Source organism: Benincasa hispida, chromosome 11 (assembly GCF_009727055.1).
Source record: "Benincasa hispida cultivar B227 chromosome 11, ASM972705v1, whole genome shotgun sequence".
NCBI classification, from domain to species: Eukaryota; Viridiplantae; Streptophyta; class Magnoliopsida; order Cucurbitales; family Cucurbitaceae; genus Benincasa; species Benincasa hispida.
Window position 1 is genome coordinate 66,870,345 of NC_052359.1, and position 20,479 is coordinate 66,890,823.

The window sequence follows — 20,479 nt, forward strand, 5'->3', positions numbered from 1 at the left end:
CACCTGAAAGCTCTGGAAGTCTAGTTTTCAGGGTAGGGCTGCCGGAGAAAAAGCTCGAAGGGATCAGGCTTAAAACTGAGAAGAAGACAGAAGGGTCAGGCTGTCGGATAAGCTTGGGTCAGTCTTGAAGATTTTGAGATTCCGGCCAAACCACGAGGATTTCTGAGCTAAAATTTTAGGGTAAGCTTCCTGAGACATTTTAGAATATTTTTGTAGAAGAAAATATCTCAAAATAAGGTTTAGAACTATGAGTAATCTGAGCTGTAAGTTGAATCTGGATTCTAGGGGTGAAAAGGGAACCCGAGGTAGAAAAGGAACTACTAGAGTGAAAAGTTCCTAAGCGATCGAGGTGAGTGACTAAAACATTTGACTAAAATGTTTGATTTACAATGTTTTAAATAAAGCATATTTTAAAGAAGATTATTCTCATGCCAGCTAGTTTTACAAAGTGATTTCCAAGCAAACCATGAGTGATGTTTTAAACGCATGCATGTGTGGGAAGTTTGTTGAAAAGCTATTTATATGTGTTAAATATACCTAGCATGCGTTAGTATCTTTAAAGCCATGTTTTTATATGTGTTATACTTTACATGCTTTAAAGAAAAAGTCATTTATGACTAGTTTTACTTAAAACACGATATCGAAGGATATTTGAGAAGGTATCCACCCAACTAAATACCGAAGGACGTTTGAGAAGGTATCTATTGGTAGTAAAGGACGTTTGAGAAGGTACCAAACCAACCGGATACTGAAGGACATTTGAGAAGGTATCCTAGCAGCTTGATACTGAAGGACATTTGAGAAGGTATCTGAGTAGAAGTACCTAAGGTATGACGGTACTTAGTATGGCCACGTGCACGTAGGTAGATAGAGTCAGAGATTGAGCAAAAGGGTTATCTCTTGACTAGCTGTTGGTGTTGGGATTATTTTTACCCACAGTGGGGTTATTCTCAACTGAAAAATAGTTTTAATGTTTCATGATTAAAACAGTTTTATATGCTTTATGCTTGGAAAATGTTTATACTGCAGTCCAAAGTACTGTGGAAGTTTACATTTCAGTTTAAACTCTTTATTGAGAATTTTGCATGAGAATTAGTTATCTTTCTTAAGTCACTCACTGGGCTAGCAAGCTCACCCCGTTTTCAAATGTTTTCCTTTCCCCCAGGTAGTGGTCAAACCCTCAGAAGATAAGCTCTGCATCTGCTTTGCCACTAAAGGATAAGGATATTGTAACCCGTCTGTTAGGTGGTTACTGTAAATATTGTACACATGTTATAGTTGTTCATATAGGGACTAAGGTTTTGGGCTTTGGGACTTATGGATCTAATGTTGTAATGACTCTAAACATGTTATGTTTCTGAATTAATAAATTTTTGGTCTATAGACATGCCGCTGTGTATGAGTTATATATTGGTATCAGAGTTATTCCGCAACAGTTAGTAGACAGTAAGTGTCAACAAAAAGGTTGATAACTGCTGTCAGTCACGCCCTTTCCTAGGCTAAGAGGGTGGTCTGGGGCGGGGTGTGACAACTTAGTATCAGAGCATAAGTTTCTAGGACAATTGAGGAATTAGTTTATACTAGCTTAGTATTAAAGCATAGCATTTTGGGTGAAAGAGAGAGTTCATGCATTAGATTAAGTCCCATAAGTAAGTCCCTAACATGTGTACTTAATAATTAGGCAAAGATGCTGAGAAGAAGTGGTAGGCTGAGCAAGCAGAATGAGGAGAGGAATGTTGACCCTACTAGCGGAGGTCCTGAAACTAGACGGGACCCAGATCCGTAGGGGAAAAGAGTTAGAGACTCAGTAGAGCAGGAAGCGACTTCTGCAAATGAGTCGAGTACCCCCACGGTTGAACTTAGCAAAGGTTTTAATTTAGTATAGCAGAGTGGCAAGAGAAATAGAGATCTCAGACTTGTGAGAAGAGGGACACCAGTTGGGGATGCCAATCTTGTGGAGAATGACATATTTCACATTGGGAACAAATATAGACAACTGACCCTTTCTTGGCCACATTGTCCTTGATTCCCCTGTCAACTCAAAAACAAGATCTCTCATATATGGGCGTAGTTCAGAAACATTAGCAAAATCATCAAGATTTAGAAATTGAATAATAACGAAATTAGAAAAATGTCTCCTAACATGAACTCTTTTATACTCGGGACTAGATGAGCTGTCGAAGTCAAATGACAGAATGACAATAAATTCTCTGACAATTTGAGAGTAAAATAGTCCCAAACTCAATATCGTTCTTTCTAACTCAACTTTAAGAACAAGCTCCATGATTTCTATGCACTATTGAGCTCTCTCAAAAAGTTCTTTCTCATCCACAATGTTTCATTTAACAACAAATTTCTATTAGATGGCACCTTCCTCTGTGTGAAATGACACACCATCCAAAGGGATAACAAGCACATTGGGAACATACTTCTTTCCTTTAGACTTGGCATAAACTCGAGTACTGGAGGACAAGTAGCCACATCATCATCATCGAAACTACTACTTTTTAAGCCTCATTCTCTAGAAGACACAGAAGCTTCTTTAGATTTAGATTTAGATTTTTCAATAAAGTCCTCTGATGTTTCAAAGGAAGCAAAAATATCTTCTTTTACAACTTTTCTTCGTTTAAACATCATTTTGAACAAGGGAGTGTCATCATGAGGACAATATTCTTCCCACACAGTCTGATCACTAGATTCAATAGACTCACTATTCTCAGATATAGACTTTTCAACAACAGCATTAACATAATTATGTTTAAATATTTGAACCTCTTTACTAGACTCATTCTCCATAATTGGACTTGCAGTTGTCTCAGAAGTAGCCCGAGCAACTTCTTTAATAGGCTCACTAACATTCCTAGGTAAACTACCTCTGACTGACAGAAGAACAACCACATTCTGGGGTTCCACATTTACAGAATTTCCTTCCATCTCAACTTCCTTTGAGATAATGCTCTCCACACCATCTTTCAAATGCATACGGTAATCATCATTTTCAAAAACTGCACTATTTTCAACATTCTCTCCATAAACATTCTTAATGACAGAAGGCACATGCAAATCAACATTTGGATTATTACAGACAGAAACCCTAGCCAACTTCTGATGATCTGAAGGGAGATCGACATTTTCATTAACATTATCAGATTTTCGACTCACCACAAAAACTCATGCATAGTCTCGAGGTAGATTTATCTTTTTCAATAACAACTTCTCTACAGGGCCCAATCAAATCAGACAAAGTAAGGGGAGTAATACTTACTTGTTCTTTTCCTTTCACATTCACAGAAACCCCGACTCCGAAGCATTTCCTTTGCAGAGAAAGGAGGCACATCAACCCCTTCATGCTTGACAGGAAGACCACGCATGCGCACACCATACTTGTTGGTGGAAGATGAATGAGCATCTTTCTTGACAATGGGTTTCCATTTAGATTTCTCCTTATACTTCACCATCCTTACTTTCGAGGTCTGAATACCCTGTTTAGTACTTTCCAGTTGGAGGAAAAACACAGAGGATGCAAACAAGAGAAGGAGCCGAAACGGATGACAATCCTAAAAACCCACGATTTTGCAAGAGAACCTGTCATAAAGCAACTGTCAATACTTCAAAATAAAAAAGAAAGTTGAAATAAAAACACAATGATCCCTCCTTATGCTCTCAACAACTGCAATTAAAGCGGTTATTAATTTGTTTATCCACTTGAGCTTGCACACTCGATGGGTAAACTTCATCACAATCGTGGCCCAGAAGATTAACTTCTAGGTTTTTAAAACACGTAGGTCCAAAATTGCTCTCAGGGCCTCAAAACGAGTCGAGCCCAAAGCCTCGGTAAAAATGTCTGTAATTTGATTTTTTGTACTGATGTGTTCCAACACAATCTGTTTACTCTCAACAAGGTCACAAATAAAGTGGTGTCATATGTCAATATGCTTAGTACGACTGTGTTGAACAAGATTTTTAGATATATTGATCGCACTCATGTTGTCACAGTAAAGAGTCATGACATCTTGTGGGATATCATGCTTTTATAACATCTATTTCAACAATATCCGTTGAGTGCAGTTATTCCACACAATAATGTATTCAACTTTTGCTGTTGAAAAAGAAACACAATTTTGTTTCTTGCTAAACTATGAAATCAAGTTGTTGCCTAGAAAAAAGAAACCTCTAACCCAATCTGCATCACAGTAGTAAACCAGAGAGCTCTTTGTATAAAAAAATGTATAATAAATCATAATCACTCGTGTCATTGATATATTTGACTATTCTTTTAGCACTAAGAAAGTGACTAGTCTTGGGACAAGACAGATATCTAGCACAAATACTAACAGCAAATGTAATGTTAAGTCTGCTGGTTGTTAGATAGAGCAAACTTCTAATGATACTTGTATACAGACTCTCATCAAATTAAGTTCCACCCGAGTCTTTTGAGATTTTAGCATGTGTGGGGGCAGGAGTTCGTTTGATACTAGCCTTTTCAAGCCCAAACTTCTTGACAATATTCTTGGCATATTTCTTCTTGATAATATTATTGGCATATTTACTCTAAGAGATAAAAATCCTCTCATTTAGTTGTTTGATCCGAAACCCCAAAAAATAGGACAGATCTCCAACCATACTTATTTCGAATTCATTCTACATTTATTTCACAAAAAGTTCTACCATGTCTTGTTACATCCCTCCAAACACAATGTTGTCAACATAAATCTGGACAACCACAAACTTCTCTTGAGATTTTTTCACAAACAAGGTCTTGACAATGCCCCCTCTACTGTAACTATTATTCACAAGGAATTGTTCATACCAGGCTCTACACACCTGTTTGAGTCCTTAAAGAGCCTTGTTGAGTTTGTACACATAATTAGGATGTGAAGGATCCACAAATCCTTCGAACTGCTCAACATAAACTTCCTAATTTAGATATCCATTTAGGAATGCACTATTTACACCCATTTGATACAATTTGAATTTCATAAGACGAGTTATTCAAAGCAAAAGTGTGATAGCCTTTAGTCTTGCGACTGGAGCAAAAATTTCATCAAAATCCATACCTTCTATTTGGGTATACCTAGGGTTGGCAACAGAGCCAGAGCAGGGCGAGGCGGGGCGGGCGTCCCCCATCCCCGACCCCGTGGGAGAAATTCTCCCCCATCCCCGTCGGGGAAACGGGGTCCCCTACTAATTTCCTGTGGGGATTCCCCATTTTCTTAATTAAAACTTTATTTAAAATTTGATTAAAATTTGGGCTTGGCTTTTGGGATTAGATTTAGAATCTAGATATTTAATATTGGGTTTCACAATACTATAAGTCTATACATTATAAACATACATATAAATAAGTTATTTTATATATTATAAATATATATTAATAAAATATTAAAAATATAAATATATCAAATCAGAATTGGGGGCGGGGCGGGGATACCATCCCCGTCCTCGGATGGGGCCCCGAAAAATATCCCCGATTTGATCCCATCCCTGGTCAAATCGAGGATTCCCCGTGGGTTATTTTGCCAACCCTAGGTATACCCTTGAACAACTAATTTGGCTTTATTTCTAGTGACATTGTCATTCTCATCAGACTTGTTCTTGAATATCCACTGTGTGCCAATTACTTTAACAGATTCTGGCTGAGGGACAATAGTCCAGATATTATTTCTCACAAATTGCCCAACCTCTTCTTACATAGCGTATGATGTTACTAGGGGGATGATTCTTAAAAATTCTGCTAGATGGATGCTTGTTACTTGTTTCGGCCTCTTCAAAAGCTGACTTCTTGTCCTCCATAAGGATTTCAAAATCATGTCAGATGACATGTTAGGGATATTTGTATTGACAAGTAGAAGCGCACTGAAATCTTCTTCTACAGAAGTGAAGCTAGATGGGTCTGCCACATCATCAATCAGAACATTAATAGACTCCATCACAAAACGAGGTAGTTTATTGTACACACAGTATGCTCGACTATTTGTGGAATATCCAAGAAATATAGATGAAGGCAAATTATGGAAGGTACTTTCGTCTGGCTTCTCCATTTTCAACTTACGTCTGGGGAGTAGTGTGCCAAGGAAAGATGATCCACTAATACTAATAAGACAAGCGTTTACAACATCGTACTTATCTGTAAAGTAACGATTTTTACAATGACTCATGTAAAGCCTAACTTGATGAACACCTAAGCTCTCCTTAGATGCGAGACTCCCTCTCTAAATGAACTTAGGCTCCCCTTAAATTATCGAATATTAGCGGTTGACACTTTGACACTCCATAATATAAGAGACTACCTCATTATCTTTCCAAGATGGAGAACTCCTTAAGCGATGGATTTAGGCTCCCCTAAAATCAAGAATCCCTTCTCTGAATTAAAGTCTCAAGCTCCCCTTAAGATCGAGAATCCCTTCTCTAAATTAAAGTCTCAAGCTCCCCTTAAGACCGAGAATCCATTCTCTAAATTAAAGTCTCAAGCCCCCCCTTAAGACCAAGAATCCATTCTCTAAATTAAAGTCTCAAGCCCCCCTTAAGACCGAGAATCCTTTATCTATGATGAAGTCTCAGGCTCCCCCTAAGATTGAAATTATCTTCAATATTTTATACTTATCAATCAATGTATTTGCAAGACAGAATATAGTGAATAAAGATCATAACACGATGTTGCACAAATTGGCCAACAAGAATAAAGACACTTTCTCACCATAATTAAATATCGTCGTACACCAAAAAAACTAATTCTTCAAAATATACGATAATCACGGACAACCCTAGCAAGGACACAAAACCTTCAATAAATAATTCATCTGAAAAGGAAAACATCTCCAAAAAAGAATTCGATAGGCCATAAAATATCTCGAGGTTTCCAAATAAGGAAAGTCTGAACAGCAGGAATGACGTTTGATACATCAATAGCTGAGACAACTTCTATGACAACATGCAAACGGCTAGAACCATAACACCCTGCCTTAAATAAATATATAGCCAATCTCAAAACTCTAGCACATTAAACACAACTCTGTTTTTATTAAATTTTTATTTTTAAATTGGTAGCCAAACTTACCCTAATTATTGTAGTAGTATATAGTAGCAGATCCAAAATTTTAAGTTCAAAATAGGCACAGATTTTTTTTTTCTTTTTTCCAAAAAGGTAAACTCGTGTAGAAGTATGAGATTTACATATGAATTGAGCATATACCAATCCATTATGATTTATGTCTAAATCATACGCCAATAAGAAATCAACAAAAGTGCCTATTTTCTCTATAGGGCTTTATAATCTTAAAGAGTAATAGCCACCAATCTCCATGCATCCTTTCAATCATAAAAAGAAATATATATATACTGAAATGCTTTTATTTAAGAGATGTTGACATATAAATTACATACAATGGACTTCTTCAGAAACAAATATGGGGAGGTATGAGCTTTCCTGGATTCATAATATTGTTTGGATCCAACGCTGCCTTTATTCGTTTCATTGTCCTCAATGCCTCCAACCCGAGTTCCTTTTCCAGGTACTGCAGATTCACAAAAAACATAAACTCATTCTTTGTGAATTCTCGTAACTTTATCAAGTTATCAACATGTGTAGTTTCTTTCGGCTAACATGAGTATAGTTCATTTGGTCATAGCATTATTTAACTTTGTAAAAGTCAGGTTTAAATTAGTAAATTGCTAGCTCTACTAGTTTAGGCATATAGCTCGACCAACAGGTCTAAAGTTCTGATCCACACCTCTACATGTTTAACGTTAAAAAGGCTTACGGGTTAAAGAAATACCTTCATTTTTCCTGTACCAACCCCATGCTCGCCAGTGCATGTTCCTGCCCATTAATGGTCAAAGAAAACATGCTTTAGACACGGTGACGTTTGTTTTGAATTTTGAAACAAAGGAACGTTCAGAATGCTATTGAGATGACCAGGACAAGTCTAATATATATATATACATACAAACATGCATTGGGTTTTTCTTTTTCATAGCTAAAAATGACGCAAAAAAAAAAGTACGGAAGATTGAAAATCACAAACTAACGTGAGCAAAGCTCAAGAGACGTAAACTTATACTATCGACTTTATGGACAGAAATTTGATTTCCACGTAAAAAAAAAAAGAAAAAAAATCATAAGGAAACCAACTTTCTAGAAGACCAACCAGGCTATCCAACCAAATCCAAACCAATCAACTAATGTTTTTATTTCGAATTTATAAAACTGAATTTACCAACAAATTCAAAGCGGCTCAGTTTGGTTGGTGTCTTCAGGTTTTAAGGTTCAGGTTTCCGCTTGCATCCCTATACCCTATATGACCACCACTCAGAACTAAATAGATGAATGTAACTACGGTTACGGGGGCATACATTTTCATATTAACTTCAACAACTGCCTCCATTTTCATATTAGCGTCAACAATAAAAGTGCCTCACGGTATACTGCAAGAAAAATTATACAATGCACCTTTCCCGACTTTGAAGGTTTTAGGAGAGGTTTGGACATAATGTTGACACCTTCAGATGTTTTAACTAGGAACTTAAAAACAAAAACGAAGCCACCTAGTTACAGAAGCAAGTTAACTACAAATATTGGAGCGCAAACAAAACTTGTTAATCCAACTAGGGTGGAAAGAAAAAAAGAAGGAAGAAGACAGTACCTTCCATTGACAATGCTTTAGAAACCATTAGATGGTTGAGTCTCTCAGCTTCTTTTCGTTGTCCTTCTTCCTTTGGATCAAAGAGAATCACGGTGTGAAAGTTCCCGTCACCAGCATGGGCAATGACCGTGCTGTTGTTGGTAATATATTTTCAGCCATATAAATTAGTAGAAATGTTATTTTCAGCCATTTTTGTCCTTCCAAGTGAAAAAAATTTCAAATGTGGTCCTTCATTTGATTGATTGTTTGCCTACGTTTCATTAAACTTTACACTGCATTTATTAGATTGATCATTATTTAGTATTTGATTCAAAACCGTGTTCCATTTCTTCTAATTTGGAGTTTTGAGATATATATTATTTTAACAAGAACTCCAATTTAATTATTTAGTGAACTTCTTCTGTAAACATTCAAACTATGTTAAAGCTTGACGCAATTTCGTTTAGACCGTCTTAGCCATTAGAAATTTTATGAAATTAATACTCCTGTACTTGCATGCAGTACAGTAAGATATTAGTTGTCCTGAGAAAGTTGGAAGCATTCCTCAATAATAATAAATAAATAAAAAGAAGAAGAAGAAGAAGGAGAAGAAAGGAGAGAAAAGCCTGTTGACGTAACTGAGAGAATACATACCAAATAAGTGACGACGCATCAAGCTCTCTTTTAGAACTTGATATCAATTCTGCAAGGTGTGATAGAGGAACACATACGTCCTGGATAGATAAATAAAGGGTAAAACAGTTGCATTATAGTGAAAAAAAAATAAATTAGTCATCACATAGTGCGTAATGGCCATATCTCAGAAATAAGGAAGCACCTAAACACCATGGTTGAGGTATAGTTCCCTTCTCATCTACGGAATTTCATTGCATATTTATATATCTATCTAACTCCATATCCCTCAGAGTTGAGATAAATGGAAGTATAGCTATAACAAACTATTTATAAGCGAAATAAGTGATTTTGGGATAAAAAAACTAGCATAGATTCTAAAGCAAAAGTCCATTTAAAGGAGCATAAGACTTTCAAAACTTGTGTAAATACAGTGATATGTACAGACCGTGATCATTGCCTCAAAATGGGGTACTAATGCAAAGCATGCCCATAGCGCCTCCTTCCTTATCTGCATGTAAATGATAATAATAAGAGCCAAATAGTGGTCGGCAGTAAAAGTAATTGGATAAAATTTCTTAACGGAATCCCACTTAAAATACCATAGGGTGGATCAAACAAGCGTCCAAAAAACTTCTATTACATGGTGAGAGGTGCAGGAGGGGAAAATATTGGAATTTTATTCGATGGTGGGCGGCTTGAGTTTTTAACAAGGGTAACAACTCCTCAAATAAACATATAAATCATATCCAATTGAAATGAAAAACCCTTGAGTCATCGTTCAATCAGATCCATCTAAGCTAATTCTGGCCCCAATATTTCAAAGGTCAGAAATCAAGAATTTGAAAAGCCACTTTGGGGATCCAAAGGACAAATAACTAAAAGATTGGAGTGGTTTTCGGGCAAAAAACATGCATCCTAAACAAGAATAAGGAGATCAATACACACTGTAATCTGTACCTTCCAAAGTTCTTTTTTGGCTTCTGGATCTTCAGCAAAGACAAAATCTGAGCCATTGTGTTCAGAAACTATCTTCTGAACACTTTGTGTTTGTTCACGTGAATATGCTTCTGGAAATCAGGGGGGGAAAAAAAGAATAATAAATGCAAATACTAATGAATCTGCAGGAATAGGGTAGCACTAGGTAGTCTGCTATGAACAGCAATCAATTGCCTTAGGAAAAACAAAGGAAAGCAGCATGTAAACACGAGGAATTGTCATATTCACCTGTGCCTATGAATTCAAACATTAGTGTGGGAGTTTCAGGCAAATTCTTTCCATTAGCATTATTGATAGCCCTCACTTGAACCTCGTCCAACAACTCCATTCTTGATACCTAGCGGGCATGGAGGATACTCAGAGTTCAATAAGAGTGCGGTAAACAAAGGAGAGAGAAGAAAAACAAACATATGCAACACTAAAGCTCTACCTGTATACCAGACAACATTGTTGCAATAGCAACATCTGCTGCATCTTTAATAGAAGGGAAATTACACATTGCAACCTGGACAAGTGAACTTGATCATGATTCTTCATCCCCAATTAGTAATTATATTAAACCTTTTTTTCTTTTTGATAAATAACCAAACTTTTATCGAGAAAACATGGAATAATACAGATGCAAACAAAAAACAGAGGCTAACTAAAAGAAAGGTCTCTAGTCAAGCAAGATAAATTAAGCGGATAGTTAAAAAAACTTCATAACTGAAGCCCACAAGGAAACATAGAACCCGGTGAAGATCTAAACATCATAAGGAGTTTACTCATGCTCTCTAAAGGTTCTATTGTTCCTCTCACCCAATAGACCCCACAAAATTATGCACACCCACACTTGCCACCAGAACTTTCCTTTTACCCCAAACCCTAATCATATTAAACATTAAACGCAAATTAATAATTTTTTTTGGATATTTTGTAAATGAGCAGAAGACACACCCCCAATAGTGTGAAAAAAAAAAAAAAAGGATTTAGCATTTAAAAATATGTAATTTTGCATCCAATATCTATGAAGTTTGTTTCTTGTTATTTTCAAAAAGTAGATTTGTAATGAAAAGTTTTATTTCAATTTCCAACAAAACTGACCAAGAAAGATGTTAGCAGAAACCGTTCCAAAACATGGAATTGATGCTTCATGTTAAATTAGTTCGTTGAATTTTTCAATAGTTCACAACCTTGATGCAGTTTCAACATGCTTTAGCTTTTTTTGATATAAAGTTCAACAATTAAATAGGAATTTCTTCAGAATGATGACCAAAAATCTAGCTACATGCCATACCAAAACCATTTAAAATACACGGATCTGGTCGAAAAATAGAACGATATAAACAAAGCAACTCAGAAATAAGAACTGGGAAAAGACCTCAAGTGTGCGTGTGTGCATGTCTTAAGAGACGAGTATGAGGTGTATGTGTGTTTGCACACGTGTCAGAGAGAGGTGGTACCACCGAATGCTCTGGAAGTTTCTGAAGTCTAAGAGTGATCTCAGTTATTACACCAAGAGTTCCTTCACTTCCAATCATCAGACGGGTCAAATCATACCTATGATACGAACTATGTAAGTCTGACATTTTGGAATTGTAAACAAAATATCAGAATAAGCATTGAGCACCACTCAAAGAAATGATGGTGTAATTGTAAACTCATTAGTTTAAAGCCAAGGATAGTAACGTGGAATCAAAATCCCAAGGGTATACCATCTTGAGATATTGATTATCCATACTGTTCTTGGAGTGTTGAACATTGCAAGTTCAGGGCAATGCCTTCTTGAAAACGATGGTTGTAGAAAATTGCCATTAGTTCATTTGCTCAAATCTTAGTATTCTTCCATCATAAAAGTTTTGTTTTCATCTATAAGTAAATAGATATCACACTACTTCATTTTCAATCTAAAAAAAAAAAAACCTGAATTGCCAGATGTTGTTTTCAATCTAAAGGTAAAAGGTATGCATGATTGGATTAATAACAAGAGTTCAGAAAAAATAAATAAATAGACGGTAAAGAAAGAAACACAAACCCTGCAGCACTCTTTCGAGCACGAGATGCTGTCTTGACAACATCACCATTGGCAAGGACTGCCTGCAATATATCCAACATAAGCAAGGTGGCTTTCTTTTCTCTTTCTCTTTCTTTCTTCTTCTTCTTCTTCTTCTTTTTTTTTTTTTTTTTTTTTTTTTTTTTTTTTGAATCTAAGCTAGACTCTAATCAATAAATAATCAAACCTTAAGGTTGATGACATTGTCGCGCATGGTACCATACCTACCTAATAATAAAATCATTAATTTCAGTAGAAATGACAATTTTATGTTTGAATCTTGACTAAATAAAATGGAGGTGAGTATGACAGTGTCATGGACTCATGAACCATAAATATTTATCTGCTATTAAAGACAATGAACACAAAGAATGCCCATTTAGCAAGAACAAGTAAAAATTTATGCAAACACTTTTTTAAATATGATTTTGAAGGACTGAAATATTTTACAATTTGGTAAAAAGAAGATTTCTTTCAAAAGCTACAATACTCTACTTGACCTTCCATGAATGTTTATAACTATCCTTGGGGTAAAAATCTATTAGAACCTTAGAAGAAATTTGGGACTTGGAACAAGTGTGACGGTAACTTGGAATGGTGTGCAGTGTTTGGATCCTATTTTTCGTTCCAGGTCATTGTCAAACTGTTCCATGTCCCAAATTTTGTACAACATTCTACTGGATTACTACTCTAAAGGTAGTTTTAAAATGAAAGTTCAAGGGTAACACTTTTGCAATCTTCAAAATAATAGGGGTATTCTTTATACAAATGGAAAAATGGAGTATTTTTTGTAATTTAGACTAAAATAATAAAATAAAAGCTAAGTAGAAATTTTCAAAGAATATATATATTTTTAAGATTCTTAAATGTTGAAAATGAATTAACAATATGTAATCCATCATTGGTGGATGAGAATTTTATCTCCTTGATTTCATTTATCGATGAAATATATTGTCTCTCTCTAAAGAAAATGGATTAACAAAAATGATAACCAAATGTTATTTCAAATTTTAAAATGGTATAAAATGCAAGTTAATTTAACTAATAATAATAAGAAGAAATTTCTTGTTTTTTGAAAGGAAACACAACTTTTCATTGAATAAATGAAAAGAGACTAATGCTCCAAGAACAAGGAAACAAAATGGCTAACTTTTCATTATTATTATTATTATTATTATTATAAATGGCTTTTCAAATCATGACTTAAGTAGTTAAACCCACAAAATATTAAATGCCCTAATATAAGTTAGAATTGATCTTATTCAAAATAATTGCAAAATTCATACGTCAAGCAATGGGAAAAAATATTATGTTTAGTACCTGAAGCAAAAGAAGAAACTTACAAAGATATGCAAATACCTTGATAAGTGGAAACGGATGACCATTATGCAGCAAATCTCCATTTATTAACAGAAAGGACATGCAATCAAACCTTGAGAAACAGAAGTAAGAGCAATACCTCACAGCTAATGAACCAGAGCATCGTGTGGCACACATACCCCCAATTGTTGCCCCAGGGCCTGATTTATCAACAGGTTCAAATAACATGAGTGATTATAAACTTATAAAAGAAGGCCAAAATAGAAAAATGATGTAAATATTTCTGTTGACCACTATCAGAGATTATTAAACATCTGGGTCACCGAAGCAGGCAGGGACAAACAATGAGTCAATGAGTATAAAAGAAATACTGAAGGTCAGAAGATTTCGAAATTTGATTAGGGATACAAGTCTGTAAACGTGGGGAACATTCCTATCCCACTACCAGAGTTAAAGGATTTTGGAACATTCAATAAAGCTGTCATATGTATTTCCGATCCTTAAGAAAACCTCTCTTCTCCATAAATTATACGTAGATTCAAGTTTTAAGCTGTCTCGATAAGATTGAACAACGTCCATTTTCCCTTGGGAGTCTTCACTCTGAGATTTTAGATAAAGCTCATTGAGAAGAGTTGTTTACACTTATGAATCTTACTAGTGTTGCATCTCTATAATACTCAAACAAAGCTTTATCCAGGATAGGGTCCAATACACATCGTTTGCCAGGTTCTGATTCTATTTTTTTTTTTCTAAAAAAAAAAATAAAAATTGATAAGAGTTGTTTTCAAAATTTTATCCCAATCAGCAAGGAAGCATTTCCTAATTTCCACCAAAGTTATCCCACAGTCTACATGCACCATCTCCTTATAACTCTTCTTCTCTAGACTTTTATTGGCTATCGGCAAGTAAGCCTCTTTAAAACTCTTTTTCTCTTTGCTTTTGAAGTAATCTCCCTTCTGGATACCTTTCCCTGCTGAAGATCCTTAAATCCTTGACATCCTTTAATTGTCTGTCACACTCTTCCTAGTTGAACTCTTTTAAAAGATTAAGAAAAGAGAACAATCCCCCAAGACCACTCCTGAAGGATTATCATATTATTTTTCCTTCCATTATTTCCAAGCATGGTAATGTCTGCAAGCGAACCTCTCTTATTAGGGGATCTTTTGTACCCATAGTACTCCATTTCTGAGTTTCCTGAAGAAACTCTAATTTCTTTGAAACGTATCAACAATCCAATGAACTGAAGTCTAGGAAGGGAAGTGAGTTGTTCTTCTCTTTAATCCTTACTTCTTTGAATGTTTTAACGCTGCAACAATTGATAGAACATAGAAAAGTGTTTTTGATCTATTTCACTCTCTTACCATGCTTGCTTCATCTGATTGCAAATATGACCATAAGAACAGAAACAATTAAGCAATTATTAGAAAGCAGGAGAGAAGAAACCCAGTGCCTTCCCCACTAATGTAGAATATTGATATTTATAAAAACAAAAACAAAAACAAACAAACAACTGTGCGTTTATATGATAAATTATTAAACATTATTAGCCATATGTAACTAGTAACCTGGATCAAGAGGAAAAAATAGACCATAAGGCTCTAGGTATTCATTAAGCTCCATCCATCCAATTCCAGGCTCAACAATTACATCCATATCTTCAACATGTAATGCTTTAACTTTCTGCAAATTTAAGATGCATTCAACTGTTATAGGCAGCAACTATTGGCAGAATATATGAGCAACATAAATGCATTAAACTCAGATGTTTCAGTGATTCACACTGATAGTGCAAACAACCCAAAGGAAAATTAATTATAGGGATAGTTTCCTATTAAATAGAAACAAACAAAAAGTCCAGATCAGCTTCATAACATGTGATTATCTCAGTTCATCCATCTACTAGATATAATGAAATGCAGCACATTAGTAATAAAGTTGCATAAACATACATTCATTAGAGACATATCTATGCAAAGGCCTCCATTAGGTGCCAATGTGTGACCTTCTATAGATGTAGCTCCCCCATAAGGCACAATCGGTACCTGTAGAAAATTAAGAGAACCAGTTTGACAAACTTAAGCCATATGGAACAAGAAGAAATATATGTCAAACATCCAGCTACTTTAAGCCAAAGTTTGGTAAGTTGATAAGTGATAACTGCCAAACAGAAAATATAAAGGACAGGCGCTGTGATGGTATAAGGGAACCCGAACCACAAACCTTATATTGGTCACACAATTTTACTATTTCAGAAACTTCCTCTTCAGACCTGAAATTTACAAATCAGGATGCATTAACTTACACAAATTATTGATCAAAAAGATTGTGTTAGTCTATAACACAGAGAAGATCCTATTATATCAGAGTTGAAAACTATAAAACATAATTTGGTTAAAATCAAATACCTGAAGTGAAATGCGTTTTGCCATGAATCAAGGTCATGACAAAGAACTGGACCCAACAAGCATATAAGACATAAAATTTAATTTCTCTATTAATATTATAAAATAACTGTCCGGTTTGAAATAAAATACTTGAATTTATTCATTAATAATATTTTCCATTTATCATACAATGTTTTTCTTTTTCAATTTATATGAGCGTTTGGAGCAGCTTGGATGAATCTCAAGTCTTCAACTAATCACATGAGACAATCGCGTGCCCCTATTACATTTGGTTGTCAAAGAAGTTTACTAACTTTTCCTACAGGTACCTCCATATATTTCAAAGAAGTCCCAATTTGCTTCAACCAATTCTTCCACCATTTGTCATCAAAGTGAGGTAAGTCTAGTTTGAACCTGTAATCATGTTGCTCACACTCTCCTTCGACCTTTCTTGGGTTAAAAACAATGTTCTTTTCTTCTTCTTCACTAGATGAGTCAGAGTCGTCATTTTCTTACCTTGCAGAGGTATGGCTCAAATTTCCTTCTCTCTTTTTTTCACTTATATTTATTTGCAAAGAGTGAGTGTGAACTTTCTCCCCCCTCTCGGACCTTTTCTTCTAATTCTGTTCTCCCTTTCTTCATCTACTTTTTCTTTTTCTCGATGTTCAACTGTACTGAAATAATATTTTCTACATTTGGTTACTCAGATGGGTAATTCTTTTAAGAGAAAATTTCAGAATTGGATATTGCCCAAAGTCGGTACAGTAGTTCTTTTGACTGAAGGTTTTCAAAGGCATAAATTTGCAATGCTCTTAACATCAAGTCTTTGACAAATTCTACAAAATGAACATATTTATCTAGCAATCTCAAACATCCACATATGATTCCCATAAACAAATCGTACAATGTATCATAGTTATCCTGTATGTAGAGATCCAGATACCCAAGCGTCTATATTCTTAAATATCTTCAGTTACCAGACACTATATATATATATTTTGAGATAACCTGACACTATAATTACTTCAAAATGAGTGGCCCCTAAAGATGGTCTTGACTCACTTAGGTTTGACAAGTGACAACATGGCCATCTAACTGTAGCACAATTTGCTAGCCCCTCATCCACCAGTGTCACCTTGAGTTAATTATCACATACTTCCAATTACCACCGTAAGACCATGTAGTAAATACGACAAAAGGCTGATATAGCAGTATTACATATTTCCTGTTTATTGAATGCTAATACTTGCAAGTTGCAATTGCATATAAGGCTTTTAAAATTAAAGAATCCCGCAATTGATACCATAGATCCTGTTTGGTATCCATTTGGTTTTTGGTTTTTGTTTTTGAAAACTAAGCCTATAGACACTACTTCCACCTCCACATTTCTTCTTTGTCATCTACTTTTTCCACCTCCACATTTCTTCCTTTGTCATCTACTTTTTACCAATGGTTTAAAAAACCAAGCCAAAATTTGAAAACTAAAAAAAAAAAAAAAATAGCTTTTCAAAACTTGCTTTTGTTGTTCGAATTCGGCTAAGAATTCAACCACTGTACTTAAGAAAAATGCAAATCATGGTAAAAAATGAGAAGGAAATAGAATTAATTTTCAAAAACCAAAAACAAAAAACGAAATGGTTCAATGAGGCTTTATCTTTTCTTTTCTTGTTGTGGTGAGCATGGCATATGATTGTCAACTTCATGAATTACGGAGGCATTAGGATTGATCGAGGAAACAGAAAAAAAAAAAAAATTGCACCGTATGCAAAAGAAAATGAAGACCAAACGGCTCGTGGTGCAAGACTTAAAAGAATAAGTGACAAAAATAACAAGAAATGGAAGGACAATATTTCATCTAACCTGGGAAAAACAACCACGTCAGGGATATTAACTGCTACATGAAAGCTATTTTGTGGTTTCCCATGGAAGTACCTCTCATCATAATCTAATGTCATGTTATCCTGAGAAACCAATCGCCATGAATCATGTTAAGTAGATGGAGAAGTGCATATTTTGAAACTCAACTAATCCAAATAAATCAGAAACATAAAAACTTACCTTACAAATTCTTCCCAATTCATTAATGAACACTTGTGAAATATCATTGTGCGAGCCTTTGACAACATACTCGGTACTATCTTTGCCCCCGAAGCTGATATTTCTCAATCCAGAATTGCGGATCATAATCAATTTCAATATCCAGGCAAATCTTTATAGAGCCCAAACAATGTAAAAGCTTTCAAAAACAATAATAATTTTAAATTAGCCTTATAATTGTCAATTCGGTTTGACCCCATAGGAATATGAAGGAGCTTAAACCATAAGTTTCAGTGTTTTAGATATGAAGACTAAGAGTAACAAGACTACTACCATTAACTTTTCAATCTTTTTATCAGGAACTAGACGAAGTTCACATCCGATGAATAGCACAAATGTAGATGACCAAGTCATCAGACCAACATTAAGAAAGTAACATTTAAAACGTTTTAAGTAAAAAGTGTTCAAATCACACATGTATAGACTTTCTGAGGGAACTATATGATCAAGAGCAGCTCAAGCTATACTATGGGATGTTCATCTGATCAAGACAAATCATTCATTTCAGCTACCGAATATTAAGGGCTGATTGATTGATGTTTTTAAAAGAAACAGCTTTCTGCCATTCCAAGCAACAATTAGGAGAAAACACGTTTCGGTCCTAAAGTTTGTTTTCTCAAAGCTAGATAATACAAATGAACTAATATTGAGACTAAGTGACATAAATCTTTCACTACAAGCCACACCAAACAACAATAAAATTTCATAAACAGAACTTGAAAGTCGCGTTCTAATGCAGCTCAGCTCCACTGCTGATGTCTTCAGCCAAGTGCAAGACCGATACAGAAACAAAACTAAATAGAGAAACAAAAAGCTTACACAGTACGCACCGATCGTGGATATCGGAATCGTCACAGAACGATGGATTGGACCGGAGCTGAAACTGAAACGCAAGCGAACCAGTTGCAAAAGCGAAAGGAACCACGGAGCTCGACCACAACAAGAATCGGCGGCCACCGTTCTGAGAGGAAGAAATTTTGGCAATGAAAGATGTTTGAGCCCCGAGATTCTGAAACGTAGCGCCACGGAAAAAGGAGTGGTATAGGGATTTGGAGGAGGAACGGAAGCGAGAAAACCAAGAAGAAAACGCCATTGTTTCGAGCTTCAGAGACTCTTCAGCAATCTCAAAACTCGGCGTCAGCCAAAATCTGTGGCGGCATGTGAATGAATGAATGAATGAAGAATACTTTTATGGAATCAATCAACCTCGATCCGCCATAGCAGTGCCACGGTTTGAACTTCGAATTGAAATGCAGCTGCTGGACATTGCAAATGGAAGATGTTCACTGGATATGACGGGATAACCTTACCAAAAGTGGGAGTATAGGTTGAATTGATATTATTGGAAGAGAAATTATTTCAAAAAGGTAAAATTATTGAAAATAATAAAAGTTTAGAACTATTAAGGATAGACAGTGATAGAATTCTATTAGTGTCTATCAATATTTGATAAATATTTATATTATAGAAGTTTATCAGCATCTATCATCGATAGTTCTAAAATTTTACTATATTTTGATTTATTTTTTATATTTAAAAATAACCATTATTCTAATTTGAAAAATTTTAATCTTTTTAACTCAATCCTTAAGTTGGATTCGAATTTTTAAAAGCGATAATGGATTGAAAAATTGGCCCAAAATGATTTTGACCTTTTGTTGGCATATCATCATTGAGCAATTTTAAAAAATTACCCTTGTTCCTTAATTTTTTTTTCCTTCTTCTCTCGGCCAACCACTCTTCTTCTCTGGTGTTTCTTTTTTCTTCTTTTTCTCCCACACGAACAACTTTGGCAAAAATAAGCACCAGTTCCAACGAGTTACACGAGCAGCTCTGGTGCACCAGTTTGTGTTGCAGAGAGAGAATAATAGTGTGAGAGAACAAGGAAGATGAGAGCAATCTGTGGCTGAGGGAAAAGAGCAAGTGAACGAGAGAACGAGAGAGCAAGAAAGCTCATTCCGTGTGCAACGGGTTTCATTTTGGTAATTTCACCTAGATTTGATGTCAACAAAGGATAAAAAAACTCATTTAAAAAAACGAGACAGATCTCATTTTTTCACTCCAATTTGAGTCATTCGTACATTCCTTTTTAAAATATGACGTGTCTATTTTTTATCATCACTAATCTTATACTATCAACTTTTGTTTGTGAAAAACTTTAATAAATGAAATATAAGTTTTTGAGGATCCCATATTGTTAAGATTAACAAGTGGAACTACTTTTAAACCTCACCTTAAGTTATGGGTTTGGGTCTAGGGATACCCATGTTTTAGAGGGATGAGAAATAGGCAAATGTGGGTACGTTGGTCATCCTCACATGCGTGTCGTTGGACATGGCAAGATGAAGCGAGGCCCGTGTGTGTGGATTTAATTTTATTAAAAAAAATATTTT

The 20,479-nt window shown here is 35.2% G+C and overlaps 1 protein-coding gene across 2 annotated transcripts; it reads right to left on the reverse strand.

Moving 5' to 3' along the window:
• Positions 1-7,232: 7,232 nt before the first annotated feature.
• On the reverse strand, positions 7,233-19,398 carry LOC120090004 (D-lactate dehydrogenase [cytochrome], mitochondrial). 2 transcript variants are annotated; one of them, XM_039047476.1, is made up of 18 exons: positions 18,917-19,397; positions 18,048-18,141; positions 17,850-17,950; positions 15,826-15,874; positions 15,555-15,647; positions 15,171-15,285; positions 13,745-13,805; positions 12,473-12,509; positions 12,268-12,329; positions 11,696-11,792; positions 10,684-10,758; positions 10,482-10,590; positions 10,215-10,324; positions 9,703-9,765; positions 9,276-9,355; positions 8,643-8,773; positions 7,776-7,819; positions 7,233-7,514 (listed from the first exon to the last, which is right to left on the reverse strand). In XM_039047476.1, exons 1-18 carry the CDS (start codon positions 19,177-19,179, stop codon positions 7,395-7,397), a joined length of 1,704 nt encoding a protein of 567 aa, XP_038903404.1. In that variant the 5' UTR covers positions 19,180-19,397; the 3' UTR covers positions 7,233-7,394. The 2 variants fall into 2 exon arrangements, with proteins under 2 accessions (XP_038903404.1, XP_038903405.1); XM_039047477.1 differs by lacking the exons at positions 7,233-7,514; positions 7,776-7,819; positions 8,643-8,773 and adding an exon at positions 8,802-8,914 and having other exon boundaries at positions 18,917-19,398.
• Between the last annotated feature and the right edge of the window lie 1,081 nt (positions 19,399-20,479).